Source organism: Scylla paramamosain, chromosome 13 (genome assembly GCF_035594125.1).
Source record: "Scylla paramamosain isolate STU-SP2022 chromosome 13, ASM3559412v1, whole genome shotgun sequence".
NCBI lineage: Eukaryota > Metazoa > Arthropoda > Malacostraca > Decapoda > Portunidae > Scylla > Scylla paramamosain.
Window position 1 is genome coordinate 9631939 of NC_087163.1, and position 15005 is coordinate 9646943.

A 15005-nucleotide genomic window follows, 5' to 3' on the forward strand; every position below is an offset into this window, starting at 1 on the left:
CATTCTTGTGAAACTCTAACATTCATACTGTGTAATCATGGCCTGTATATTTTCCAGGTATCACATATCACCTCAGTATAACACCGTGTTTAAAACAAAACAAAGCCATTTTGTTAGCTAAGGCAGGGAGCAATCACAAAAGATATCTCTTTATTATGTCAGTATGCCAAACTGTAAATCCATTATTCAATGCTTTCAAAAACACTGAGGGGCTAACCTAAGTTTCCATGTAATTATTTTTTTCCTGGCCTATTTTTTTCAGACCAAGAAGAAGCAAGTCAACAGTTTGTGCGATGTGACACTTATGTCAGTAGGAGTTCTAAAGTTGTTTGGAACTGTATTTCATATAGTTCAGTCCTGAGTAATCTAGAAGGAGCTAGTCACAGTTTTTATAAAATATGAATTATGTTCCTGATTAGTAAGTTTAGTATAAAATTTTTCCTTATGTCACAGGTAAAAAGTCATTTTTCCTGGATATGTCCATTGAAGCTGAAGGCTTGTACCAGGACTATAGGGCAGGCCTAGTCATTGGCATCACCTACAGTCCTCACATTACATTCAAGGTTCAGGGTCACAGTAAAGAGTATTCTGCCTTTGCCGAAGGTAAGGATGGTATTGACAGTATTTTATTATCATTTCCTTCAGTTATATGATTCATTGTTTTGGAAAATATCAGACATGCAATATGCTTTTAAATAAAAAAATAGTTGTTGCAAATATTTTTAAGTGATAATTTTGCACAGTATCCCTGGTGAATGACCCAAATTTGAAGCGCATTGATGGTCATATCCAGTATCAGAGAATTCACTATGGATTGAAGGCAGAGCTGCTCATGGTGCAGGATGGAGGGCATGTGAGTATATTTGTGCAAGAGTTAACACTGAATCCTAGTTATGTTTGACTCTTCATAGTATTAATATTTATAGAAATCTTTTAATTTCTTGATAACAGTAATTATAATTTTTTAAAAGCTCCATGCATGCTTATTAAGTGTCAGCCTTTTTCTACCTCTTTAAGTTGTACTCTTGTGTATCCTCCCTGCAGAGGCTTTAATCTTTCATCGGAAATATATTCATTCCTGACAAAAACATTAATATTTGCAGTGGGTACTTGCTTTCAATTTAAATCTTAAGAACCCCACCTTGAAGAGTGGGTTAATTGGCAAGAATCCAGGGTCAAGTAGAATCCAAAATCCAAGCATTTATAGGCATGCACCAAGTGCATTCAAGTTCAGTTACACTCCAGCACAGTAACCATCTGGCATCTCAGTGAGCTTTTTTATTTATTGGATTTTTTTGCTCTTGGCCAGTGTCCCTCCTACATAAAAAAAGAGAGAAAAAAAAAACACCACTCATTAGTCAACACTTTTTCCACACAGACAGTGTAGTTAAGTATCCTAATAAGTCTCAGGCTTGAATTGTTAGGTGCTTAATGTATTAATAGGTCTGCATTCTTTAAGGTAAAGATCATATGAGTCCCACTTTTTAGAAAATGAGAAAATCTGTTAAAGTTTGTTGAACTTCAAAATGCCAATACAGATATTTGGTGAGTTTTATGGAGCTGAAAACATCTGCTGTCATGTTTTGGAATAATACTATAAGAAAAGATTCCTGTGAGGGTTAACAAACTAAGTGATACTCGTTGGCTGAATTTTTGTCTACAGTGCTCTCATTGGCCATGTCAGAACTATCATTCCAAATTAATGGTGATGGGAATTAGTTCAATTGAAATATAACAACAATCCACCATATCAAGTGGATGAACCAATGAGGATTCAGTTCTAGAAGATCCAAATTTCCAGAACAAAACCATTCTCACTTTGGTTCACATTCTGGGAGTCAGTCAGATTCAATGTGTGGTTGGCTCTACATACCCTGCTCTCTCATTAAGCTAGACTCCAGCCAATATCCAGCTCACAACAGTGCTTCTTCTTAACACTCTACCATCCTTGGCGGACATCCCACACCAAACTCCAACTTGTGATTTGAATGTCCTTTAATTCAAACAATGCCCAATATGAACAGTGTTGGTGAACAACACAACAACATAACACAACCATAAATGTCCCCAGGTCGGACTGCCCATCTGTCAATGACCCTAAGTGTCTTGACACCCCCCTTCAACTTTTTCTTCATCAACTTCTGCAACATTCGCAGTCTAAGATCTGATTTTCAATCTGTAAAACACCACCTCTCCTCTTCTAATCCTCATCTTTTCCTCATTGAAACTCAGATGTCAGAGGCAACTGACAGTAGCCCCTTTTCTGTTCCCTCCTACTTTCTCTATCCTCATTTTTTATCCAAAGCTGGATGTTGCATTTATGTGCACAATGACTTAACCTGCTCTCATGCCCACGCTCTTGAATCTTCCGAGTTTTACACCGTCTGGCTATGACTACAGAGTCACTCTCAAACTAAATTTATCTGTGCTGTATACCTCTCACTTAACTCCTCTGACTATAAGAAATTCTTTGCTACTTAACTTCAAAGGTTCCAAAGTCCATTCTGACCCTCTTCCCTTTTGCAGAGATCTCCATTCTTGGAGACTACAATGTTCACCACCAGCTTTGGCTTTCTTCTCCCTTCACTGACCATCCTGGTGAACTAGCCTTAAACTTTGCTATCCTCCACGACCTAGAGCAATTGTTGCAACACCCTACTCACATCCCTGACCATGTTGCAGATACACCCATCATTCTTGACCTTTTCTGAGCTCTAATCCCTCTGCTTATGCTGTCACCCTCTCTTCTCCCATGAGCTCCTCCGATCACTATCTCATATCTGTATCTTGTCCTATCGCTCCAATCCCTCCTCAGGATCCCCCGAAGCGAAGGTGCCTCTGGTATTTTGCCTCAGCTAATTGGGGGGACCTGAGGAGATATTTTGCTCATTTTCTTTGGAATGACTACTGCTTCCGTGTCAGAGACCCATCTTTGTGTGCTGAGTGCATAACAGAGGTGATAGTGTCTGGCATGGAGGCTTACATTCCTCACTCTTTTTCTCAACCTAAACCTTCCAAACTTTGATTTAGCACAGCTTGTTCTCGTGCTATACGTGATAGAGAGGTGGCCCACAGGGAATACTTAAGCCTTCCATCACCAGAATCTCATGCACTTTATATTTCTGCCCAGAACCATGCCAAGTCTGTTCTCCAACTAGCCAAAAACTCCTTCATTAACAGAAAGTTTCAAAATCTTTCAAGATCTAACTCCCCTCGTGACTTCTGGCATCTAGCCAAAAATATCTCCAATAATTTTGCTTTTTCTTCTTTCCCTCCTTTATTTCAACCAGATGGCACCACTGCTATTACATCTATTTCTAAAGCTGAACGCTTTACTCAAACATTTTTCTAAAAACTCTACCTTGGACGATTCTGGGCTTGTTCCTCCTCCTCCTCCACCCTCTGAATACTTCATGCTACCTATTAAAATTCTTTGCAATGATGTTTTCCATGCCCTCGCTGGCCTAAACCTTTGGAAGGTTCATGGACATGATGGGGTCCCTCCTATTGTTCTCTGAAACTGTGCCTCCGTGCTTGCACCTTGCCTAGTCAAACTCTTTCAGCTCTGTCTGTCAACACTTACCTTTCCTTCTTGCTGGAAGTTTGCCTACATTCAGCCTGTTCCTAAAAAGGGTCACATCTATCACTTCACAACCTTCTATCTAATCGCCAGTATGAGTTCCATCAAGGCCGCTCTACTGGTGATCTTCTGACTTTCCTTACTGAGTCTTGGTCATCTTTTAGAGATTTTGGTGAAACTTTTGCTGTTGCCTTGGACGTATCAAAAACTTTTGATACAGTCTGGCACAAAGCTTTGACTTCCAAACTACCCTCCTATGGCTTCTCTCTGTAACTTCATCTCAAGTTTCCTTTCTGACCGTTCTATTGCTGCTGTGGTAGACGGTCACTGTTCTTCTCCTAAATCTATTAACAGTGGTGTTCCTCAGGGTTCTGTCCTGTCACCCACTCTCTTCTTATTATTCATTAATGATCTTCTAAACCAAACTTCTTGTCCTATCCACTCCTACGCTGATGATACCACCCTGCACTTTTCCACGTCTTTTCATAGACATCCAACCCTTCAGGAGGTAAACATATCACGCAGGGAAGCCACAGAATGCTTGACTTCTGATCTTTCTAAAATTTCTGATTGGGGCAGAGCAAACTTGGTATTGTTCAATGCTTCAAAAACTCAATTCCTCCATCTATCAACTCGACACAACCTTCCAGACAACTATCCCCTCTTCTTCAATGACACTCAACTGTCCCCCTCTTCTACACTGAACATCCTCGGTCTGTCCTTTACTTATAATCTGAACTGGAAACTTCACATCTCATCTCTAGCTAAAACAGCTTCTATGAAGTTAGGCGTTCTGAGACACCTCTGCCAGTTTTTCTCACCCACCCAGCTGTTAACTCTGTACAAGGGCCTTATCCGTCCATGTATGGAGTATGCTTCACTTGTCTGGGGGGGTTCTACTCATACTGCTCTTCTAGACAGGGTGGAATCAAGAGCTTTTCGTCTCATCAACTCCTCTCCTCTAACTGACTGTCTTCAGCCTCTCTCTAACCGCCGCAATTTTGCATATCTAGCTGTTTTCTACCGCTATTTTCATGATAACTGCTCTTCTGATCTTGCTAACTGCATGCCTCCCCTCCTTCCGCGGCCTCACTGCACAAGACTTTCTTCTTTCTCTCACCCCTATTCTGTCCACCTCTCTAACGCATGAGTTAACCAATATTCTCAATCATTCATCCCTTTCTCTGGTAAACTCTGGAACTCCCTGCCTGCTTCTGTATTTCCACTTTCCTATGACTTGAATTCCTTCAAGAGGGAGGTTTCAAGACACTTATTCATCAATTTTTGACCACTGCTTTGACCCTTTTATGGGACTGGCATTTCAGTGGGCATTTTTTTTTATTAGATTTTTGTTGCCCTTGGCCAGTGTCCTTCCTACATAAGAAAAAGAAAACTTGGTACTGTTCAATGCTTCAAAAACTCAATTCCTCCATCTATCAACTCGACACAACCTTCCAGACAACTATCCCCTCTTCTTCAATGACTCTCAACTGTCGCCCCTCTTCTACACTGAACATCCTCGGTCTGTCTTTCACTTATGATCTGAACTGGAAACTTCACATCTCATCTCTAACTAAAACAGCTTCTATGAAGTTACGCATTCTCAGACGTCTCTGCCAGTTTTTCTCACCCACCCAGCTGCTAACTCTGTACAAGGGCCTTATCCGTCCATGTATGGAGTATGCTTCACATGTCTAGGACGTTCCACTCATGCTACTCTTCTAGACAGGAGGGAATCAAAAGCTTTTCGTCTCACCAACTCCTCTCCTCTAACTGACTGTCTTCAGCCTCTCTCTCATCGCTGCAATGTTGCATCTCTATCTGTCGTTTACCACTATTTTCATGCTAACTGCTCTTCTGATCTTGCTAACTGCATGCCTACCCTCCTGCCACGGCCTTGCTGCACAAGACTTTCTTCTTTTTCTCACCCCTATTCTGTCTATCTCTCTAATGCAAGAGTTAATCAGTATTCTCAATCATTCATCCCTTTCTCAGGTAAACTCTTTAACTTCCTGCCTGTTTCTGTATTTCCACCTTCCTATGACTTGAATTCCTTCAAAAGGAAGGTTTCAAGACACTTATCCTTCAATTTTTGACTACCGCTTTGGACCCTTTTGTGGGACTGGCATTTCAGTGGGCATTTTTTTTTTTTTTATTGGATTTTTGTTGCCCTTGGCCAGTGTCCCTCCTACATAAAAAAAAAATTCTTCTCCAATTCAAGCACAAAACACCTGTTCTAGTGATGCCACTCACTCTTGCATTCCTCCTCTCTCCTTCATTTCTTTCCTCCCCCTTCCCTTCCCTCCCCCTTTCCTGCCCCTCTCCCCCATCCGTCCTCATTTCCTCCCTCCTTCTATCTATCCCACCCACCCTGCTTCCTTCCAGGGCACAACAGTGATATGCTAGATGTGTGTGTGTGTGTGTGTGTGTGTGTGTGTGTGTGTGTGTGTGTGTGTGTGTGTGTTAGGCACACCACACTCCCATTGTTCCTTTCCTCTCCCTCCCTCTTTCATCTGGTCTCAAACCTCTCTCCGTCATCCCCCTCCCCCTTATCTGTCAGAGATAAGGGATAAGGGATTGATACCTTGCTCTCTCCTCATTCTTTTTATGTCATTTTTGCTTCATCCTTTCTCACTGGTATAATTCCATTTTCATTCTCTATTACTCTCATTCTATTTACGTAGCATTTCTCAGGATTGTTCTTACTTTCACAGAGAGAGAGAGAGAGAGAGAGAGAGAGAGAGAGAGAGAGAGAGAAGAATGGAGGGAGGGGGGGAAGGAGAGAAGGAAGAGGAGGGCAGGGAATGGGGAAGAAGGCAGGGAATGGAGGAGAGAGAGAGAGAGAGAATTTTAGTGCAAAATAAAAATTGTGTACACTACAACAACTGTTTTCAAGACAGAGGATGGCAGGAACTTTTAATGACTTATCATTTTGAGCTGAGGATGGCAGGAACTTCTGATGACTCACTATTTTTAGGTTGGTGTTTATTTACAGTGGTATTTTGTGTAAAATTTTATGGTCATTGTTTTTGTATCTGACACATTGGATGACACACTTTTTTGTCTTTTTATAATGATTCAAGTTCCATCTTATATGCCAAAATATATGGTTCTTCGTGTTTTTTTTTTTTTTTTACTGTATTTTTTCTATATATAATTTAGGGTATTTTAATTCAATCCTATGTTTAGGGTACAATATAAATCCATAAGAATAATTAAAAAGGGATGAATTCTTTTTAAATCAGTTTGAACGGGATAAATTGCTTCCGATTCAAACATTCCCAATTCGAACAGCCCAAAAGAACCAATTAAGTTATAGTAATGAGGTACCACTGTACTTTTTCTAGTCACAGGCCTGTGAACTGATACATATTAAGCTTTCATGTGTCTGCCTAGCTCAAGTTAAACATCTATAACATGGCACTGGACTTTTATGCCAGTTTCACCATAGCTGTCTGGTGCTTGATAGCATGTGTCCAGCTCTGTGACTGGCCAGCAACTTAGCACGTGGTAGCTTGTAGCGCCCAAGTCCTTCTTGCCACTTTGTTGGGACTCCCTCATATACACCTGGCAACAGAAGTGTGTTTTTACGTGAATACACAGGGAATATCAATCTAATATCAATGGAATACTGGAGCCTTATGTTGGTTTCCAAGTTTCAGATCCTGAGGAAGACAGTGCTAAGCCATAACAACTTTCTGACTGAATTATTCAAAGAAAAATTGACCTAATGACCACTAAGCAGAGCTTGTACCTTCATTTGCAGTTGTCAATGTGGTTGGTCAGTACTCTCTGCAAAATAGAGTTTTCACACTTAATGGGGTGATTTTTCCACATAAATCATTGTTGTACTCGTAGAAGAGGGACTGGGGAATACTCTGTTGTACATATCTAAAAAATGGCCACCTTGACAGACCAGACCTTCTTCCCCTCAGGACTTCATATATAGCCAGGACTTGGTACCACATATGGTGATACCAGGTTTCCATATTGGTCCTTCAAACTGGATCCTTTCTATAGTGAAACATGAAATTTAAATATTCCTGCTTGCCTTTATGTGCCTCTAAACCCTTTGCTGTGTGTCACTAAAGTGTACTAAAGCCTTGGCCAAGAATTTTTCACAAACTATTGCGGTAGGGGCATGTAGTGGCATTGGGTGTGAGTGAACCCATTGCCATGGACAACGAAGCCATGTACCAGAAGGTGGCCATTTCGGTCATTAATATGGAGCCAACCTTTATCTGACAGCAGGGATAATTTGCACCCATTACATGCAAAATAAGTCTGTGTCAGGTGGCAGTGAAATGCTTTCTTGAAGCTCAGTGCTGCAGCTTGTCAGTAGGGCAGTGGTTATGGTGCATTAATGGCACACATCATTAATAACTTGTTTGCCCTAATAACAATCAATTTAACACTTTTGATTTGTCTTGCCATCCCCTAAAGCTTAAAAATGGAGGATTTAGAAAAGCTAAAACAAATCAGAGAAGGACTTAAGGCAGGCATTACTGCCCTTGGCAAGGATCTAGAAACATTCATTCATGCTGCTTACATGCGTGAACTAAAATGTAGGCAAACAACCATTAAAAATATACAAGCTAAAACTAACATCAACAATGAGAAATTATATGAACTTTAAGACTGGGCTAATCTGCAAGAGACAATGGTGGAGGATATATGAGGGGTGTTCAATGAGTTCTCAGCCTAACAGGAGGGGAGACAGAATCCTGCCATGGAACATGTTGGTACATGTTCCAACAAGTAATGCACGGGCTGGCGTCCTCCCAATGTTTTTCTATTCAGTTCAACAATGACTTATTGTGAGTGAGGATGGTACCTTCTGACAAAATGAGTAAAGTTGAACAGCAGGCTGTGATGAAGTTTCCTATGATTCAAAGGAAAGTGGCAGAGTTGATTCATGAGGAGTTGAGGACAGCACTAGGGGACAGTGCCTTATCTATTCCACTGTCAAGCACTGTAGATCTTTCTTCAAACAGGGCTGAGACTTGTGTGAGGATGACCCCCAAAATGCAGTCACCAAGGAAACTGTGGCCATGGTGGAGAGCATAGTCATGGATTTTTTTTTTTTTTTTTTTTTTTTATGTAGGAAGGACACTGGCCAAGGGCAACAAAAATCCTATAAAAAATATGCCCACTGAAATGCCAGTACCATAAAAGGATCAAAGCAGTGGTCAAAAATTGATGAATAAGTGTCTTGAAACCTCCCTCTTGAAGGAATTCAAGTCATAGGAAGGTGGAAATACAGAAGCAGGCAGGGAGTTCCAGAGTTTACCAGAGAAAGGGGTGAATGATTGAGAATACTGGTTAACTCTTCTGTTAGAGAGATGGACAGAATAGGGGTGAGAGAAAGAAGAAAGTCTTGTGCAGTGAGGCCGCAGAAGGAGGGGAGGCATGCAGTTAGCAAGAGCAGTTAGCATGAAAATAGTGGTAGAAAACAGCTAGATATGCAACATTGCAGCAGTGAGAGAGAGGCTGAAGACAGTCAGTTAGAGGAGAGGAGTTGATGAGACGAAAAGCTTTTGATTCCACCCTGTCTAGAAGAGCAGTATGAGTGGAACCCCCCCAGACATGTGAAGCATACTCCATACATGGACGGATAAGGCCCTTGTACAGAGTTAACAGCTGGCGGGGTGAGAAAAACTGGCGGAGACATCTCAGAATGCCTTACTTCATAGAAGCTGTTTTAGCTAGAGATGAGATGTGAAGTTTCCAGTTCAGATTATAAGTAAAGGACAGACTGAGGATGTTCAGTGTAGAAGAGGGGGACAGTTGAGTGTCACTGAAGAAGAGGGGATAATTCTCTGGAAGGTTGTGTCGAGTTGATAGATGGAGGAATTGAGTTTTTGAGGCATTGAACAGTACCAAGTTTGCTCTGCCCCAATCAGAAATTTTAGAAACATCAGAAGTCAGGCATTCTGTGGCTTCCCTGCGTGATATATTTACCTCCTGAAGGGTTAGACGTCTATGAAAAGACGTGGAAAAGTGCAGGGTGGTATCATCAGCATAGGAGTGGATAGGACAAGAAGTTTGGTTTAGAAGATCATTAATGAATAATAAGAAGAGAGTGGGTGACAGGACAGAACCCTGAGGAACACCACTATTAATAGATTTAGGAGAAGAACAGTGACCGTCTACCACAGCAGCAATAGAACGGTCAGAAAGGAAACTTGAGATGTTACAGAGAGAAGGATAGAAACCGTAGGAGGGTAGTTTGGAAATCAAAGCTTTGTGCCAGACTCTATCAAAAGCTTTTGATATGTCTAAGGCAACAGCAAAAGTTTCACCAAAATCTTTAAAAGAGGATGACCAAGACTCAGTAAGGAAAGCCAGAAGATCAGATAGAAGGTTGTGAAGTGATAGGTGTTTAAGAATCTTCATGTTGAGGATAGATTCAAAAACTTTAGATAGGCAGGAAATTAAAGCAATAGGACAGTAGTTTGAGGGATTAGAACGGTCACCCTTTTTAGGAACAGGTTGAATGTAGGTAAACTTCCAGCAAGAAGGAAAGGTAGATGTTGACAGACAGAGCTGAAAGAGTTTGACTAGGCAAGGTGCAAGCATGGAGGCACAGTTACGGAGAACAATAGGAGGGACCCCATCAGGTCCGTAAGCCTTCCAAGGGTTTAGGCCAGCAAGGGCATGGAAAACATCATTGCGAAGAATTTTAATACGTGGCATGAAGTAGTCAGAGGGTGGAGGAGAGGGAGGAACAAGCCCAGAATTGTCCAAGGTAGAGTTTTTAGCAAAGGTTTGAGCAAAGAGTTCAGCTTTAGAAATAGATGTGATAGCAGTGGTGCCATCTGGTTGAAATAGAGGAGGGAAAGAAGAAGCAAAGTTATTGGAGATATTTTTAGCTAGATGCCAGAAATCACGAGGGGAGTTAGATCTTCAAAAGTTTTGACATTTTCTGTTAATGAAGGAGTTTTTGGCTAGTTGGAGAACAGACTTGGCATGGTTCCAGGCAGAAATATAAAGTGCATGAGATTCTGGTGATGGAAGGCTTAAGTACCTTTTGTGGGCCACCTCTCTATCATGTATAGCACGGGAACAAGCTGTGTTAAACCAAGGTTTAGAAGGTTTAGGACGAGAAAAAGAGTGAGGAATGTACGCCTCCATGCCAGACACTATCACCTCTGTTATGCGCTCAGCACACAAAGACGGGTCTCTGACATGGAAGCAGTAGTTATTCCAAGGAAAATCAGCAAAATACCTCCTCAGGTCCCCCCAACTAGCAGAGGCAAAATGCCAGAGGCACCTTCGCTTAGGGGGATCCTGAGGAGGGATTGGAGCGACATGACAAGATAAAGATATGAGATTGTGATTGGAGGAGCCCAACGGAGAAGAAAGGGTGACAGCACAAGCAGAAGGATTAGAGGTCAGGAAAAGGTCAAGAATGTTGGGCGTATCTCCAAGACGGTCAGGAATATGAGTAGGGTGTTGCACTAATTGCTCTAGGTCATGGAGGATAGCAAAGTTGTAGGCTAGTTCACCAGGATGGTCAGTGAAGGGAGAGGAAAGCCAAAGCTGGTGGTGAACATTGAAGTCTCCAAGAATGGAGGTCTCTGCAAAAGGGAAGAGGGTCAGAATGTGCTCCATTTTGGAAGTTAAGTAGTCAAAGAATTTCTTATAGTCAGAGGAGTTAGGTGAGAGGTATACAGCACAGATAAATTTAGTATGAGAGTGACTCTGTAGTCATAGCCAGATGGTGGAAAACTCGGAAGATTCAAGAGCATGGGCACGAGAGCAGGTTAAGTCTTTGTACACATAAATGCAGCATCCAGCTTTGAATCGAAAATGAGGATAGAGAAAGTAGGAGGGAACAGAAAAGGGGCTACTGTCATTTGCCTCAGACACTTAAGTGAGGGAGTGAGTGGGTGAGGAAAAGAAGATGAGATTTAGAAGAGGAGAGGTGGTGTTCTATAGACTGAAAATTAGATCTTAGACTGCAAATGTTGCAGAAGTTAATGAAAAAAAAGTTGAGGGGGGGTGTCAAGACACTTAGGGTCATCGACAGAAAGGCAGTCCGACCTGGGGACATTTATGGTCCCCTCCCCAGATGGGGACTTCAAGGCTGGTGTAGGAGTCGCCATGATAATCTTGAAATTTTTGAGTGAAGAGTGTGTATTATTAGGTGCTTGTAGTTTTGTGTGGAGGAAGAGAGTTGTCTTTAGAGGGCAGGCTGTGACTGCCCCCTTGTGTTGTGAGACACAAAGGGAAACGTTCAGTGAGGTCACAGCTGGGTTTAATGATAAGTTCACAGCACCTCCTGAAAAGTGTTTTAGACCACTGGGAGTAATTATCGTTCAGCAGGTGTCTTCTGCCTCCTCCCTCTTCCCCTCCCTGCCCCTCTCCCCCATCCCTCCCCATTTCCTCTCTCTCTCTCTCTCTCTCTCTCTCTCTCTCTCTCTCTCTCTCTCTCTCTCTCTCTCTCTCTCTCTCTCTCTCTCTCTCTCTCTCTCTCTCTCTCTCTCTCTCTCTCTCTCTCTCTCATTCCTTGTATGTCCCTTCCTCCTTTTGTTCCTTTCCTCTTCCTTCCTCTTTCATCTGGTCTCAAACCTCCTTCCTTGTCACCTCCCCCTCTCCCTTATCTGGTAAAGATAAGGGACAGGGGAGTGATACCTCAATCTCTCTCCCCTCATTAATTCTATGTCATTTTCACTTCATCCTTTCTCTCCTCACTCTTGTATAATTCCATTTTCATTCTCTATCACTCTCATTCTATTTAGCAATTCTCAGTGGATAGGACAAGAAGTTTGGTTTAGAAGATCATTAATGAATAATAAGAGAGTGGGTGACAGGACAGAACCCTGAGGAACACCACTGTTAATAGATTTAGGAGAAGAACAGTGACTGTCTACTGCAGCAGCAATAGAACAGTCAAAAAGGAAACTTGAGATGATGTTACAGAGGGAAGGATAGAAGCTGTAGGAGGATGGTTTGGAAATCAAAGCTTTGTGCCAGAGTCTATCAAAAGCTTTTGATATGTCCAAGGCAACAGCAAAAGTTCCACCAAAATCTCTAAAAGAGGATGATCAAGACTCAGTAAGGAAAGCCAGAAGATGATCACCAGAAGAGCAGCATTGATGAAACCCATACTGGCAATCAGATAGAAGGTTGTGAAGTGATTTCCACTCCTATGCTGATGATACCACCCTGCACTTTTCCACATCTTTTCATAGATGTCCAACCCTTCAGGAGGTAAACATATCATGCAGGGAAGCCACAGAACACTTGACTTCTGACCTTTCTAAAATTTCTGATTGGGGCAGAGCAAACTTGGTATTGTTCAATGCCTCAAAAACTCAATTCCTCCATCTATCAATTTGACACAACCTTCCAGACAACTATCCCCTCTTCTTCAGTGACACTCAACTGTTCCCCTCTTCTACATTGAACATCCTCGGTCTGTCCTTTACTTATAATCTGAACTAGAAACTTCACATCTCATCTCTAGCTAAAACAGCTTCTATGAAGTTAGGCATTCTGAGACGTCTCCGCCAGTTTTTCTCACCTCCTCAGCTGCTAACTCTGTACAAGGGCCTTATCCATCCATGTATGGAGTATGCTTCACATGTCTGGGGGGGTTCCACTCATACTGCTCTTCTAAACAGGGTAGAATCGAAAGCTTTTCGTCTCATCAACTCCTCTCCTCTAACTGACTGTCTTCAGCCTCTCTCTCACTGCCACAATGTTGCATCTCTAGCTGTCTTCTACTGCTATTTTCATGCTAAGTGTTCTTCTGATCTTGTTAACTGCATGCCTCCCCTCCTCCTGCAACCTCGCAGAAAAAGACTTTCTTCTTTCTCTCACCTCTATTCTGTCCACCTTTTTAACACAAGAGTTAACCAGTATTCTCAATCATTCATCCCTTTCTCTGGTAAACTCTGGAACTTCCTGCCTGCTTCTGTATTTCCACCTTCCTATGACATGAATTCCTTCAAGAGGGAGGTTTCAAGACACTTATCCCTCAGTTTTTGGCTACTGCTTTGACTCTTTTATGGGACTGGCATTTCAGTGGGCCTTTCTTTTATTGGATTTTTGTTGCCCTTGGCCAGTGTCTCTCCTACATAAAAAAAAAAAAGGTGAAAGGAGATGGGAGGAAGAACGTTAGAGGAACTGACTGCTTGAATGGGGGTGCTTTCCATGAGAGGTTTCTCCCTACTCATGCACCCCCCATTCATTTTGGACAGTTGATCAGCTGGAGCTAATCTTAGCAAAAGAGCTCACTGATGATCTGTTCTAGACGTTATGGACATTATTCATAGAAGAAATTAAGTTTTAAGGAGACAAGAGGAGGAGAGAGGAGAAGAGAGGCCACAGAGTCTTGAGAGTCAGGGACTATGTTTGTTTATCAACAGTATCCCCCTCTTACATAAGTTGATGTAACATTCTTTGGAATGTGCCTGTGTTTGAATTGGAGGATTACACTTGCATTGGAGGACAAAAATTTGTTCACCGATTGTGTTGGAATTGGAAGTTGTTTGAATTGAAGGACATTCAAATCATGAGGTATGACTGTAGTTTTATTAAATACCACATGTGGCTATGCACTGAGTAGCACCTATAAAAACAAAAATAATAATATCCAAGTGAAGGTAATATCAGTATTAAAATTAAAACTAGGTGTCAGCTTAAAAGGAAAGAGACCACATGCCTCAGGACAAAACATCCTTAGGCACAATCACTTGCCCCATCACTAAAATGCAACCTCTTGAACAAGTTTGTCCATAACACCCTCCACTGATAAGACTAATGCCAGGGGCCCGTCTTTCACCAGTGACCCATGTAAAGCAGCTTTGCAGACTTAAGTGCTTGAGATTTAAAGGCGACCTAATACAGCATAATTGCATAAAGTATCGTCATCCCTCATTAAGCATGGTTTCAGTTTTCATGATTTCATTTTTACACCTCACCTCTCCTCCACTAAACCTCATTTTCTTTTCCTCACTGAAACACAGGGGTCTGAGCCAACTGACAGTAGCCCCTTTTCTGTTCCCTACTGTTCCCTGTTTTGTCTATCCTTGAGCACCTTGAGCAGCTGGTGCAACACCCTACTCATATTCCTGACCATCTTGGAGATACGCCTAACATTCTTGACTTTTTTCTAGCCTCTAATCCTCCCGCTTATGCTGTTACCCTCTCTTCTCCATTGGATTCCTCCAATCACAATCTCGTATCTGTATCTTGTCTTATTGCTCCAATCCCTCCTCAGGATCCCTCTAAGTAGAGGTGTCTCTAGCATTTTGCCTCTGCTAGTTGAGGGAACCTGAGGAGGTATTTTGCTGATTTTCCTTGGATTGACTACTGCTTCTATGTCAGAGACCTGTCTCTGTATGCTGAGCACATAACAGAGGTGATAGTGTCTGGCATAGAGGTGTACGTTCCTCATTCTTTTTTTGACTTATAC

The 15005-nt window shown here is 42.0% G+C and overlaps 1 protein-coding gene across 8 annotated transcripts in view; it reads left to right on the forward strand.

Annotated features, from left to right (window-relative positions):
• The window catches only part of LOC135106420 (uncharacterized), a 505119-nt gene that overhangs the window by 235590 nt on the left and 254524 nt on the right, over positions 1 to 15005 (forward strand). For all 8 annotated transcript variants that reach the window (XM_064015423.1, XM_064015429.1, XM_064015428.1 and 5 more), the window contains 2 exons: positions 454 to 603; positions 744 to 853. In XM_064015423.1, coding sequence (XP_063871493.1) covers positions 454 to 603; positions 744 to 853 — 260 coding nt within the window. The remainder of the gene's footprint in view (positions 1 to 453; positions 604 to 743; positions 854 to 15005) is intronic.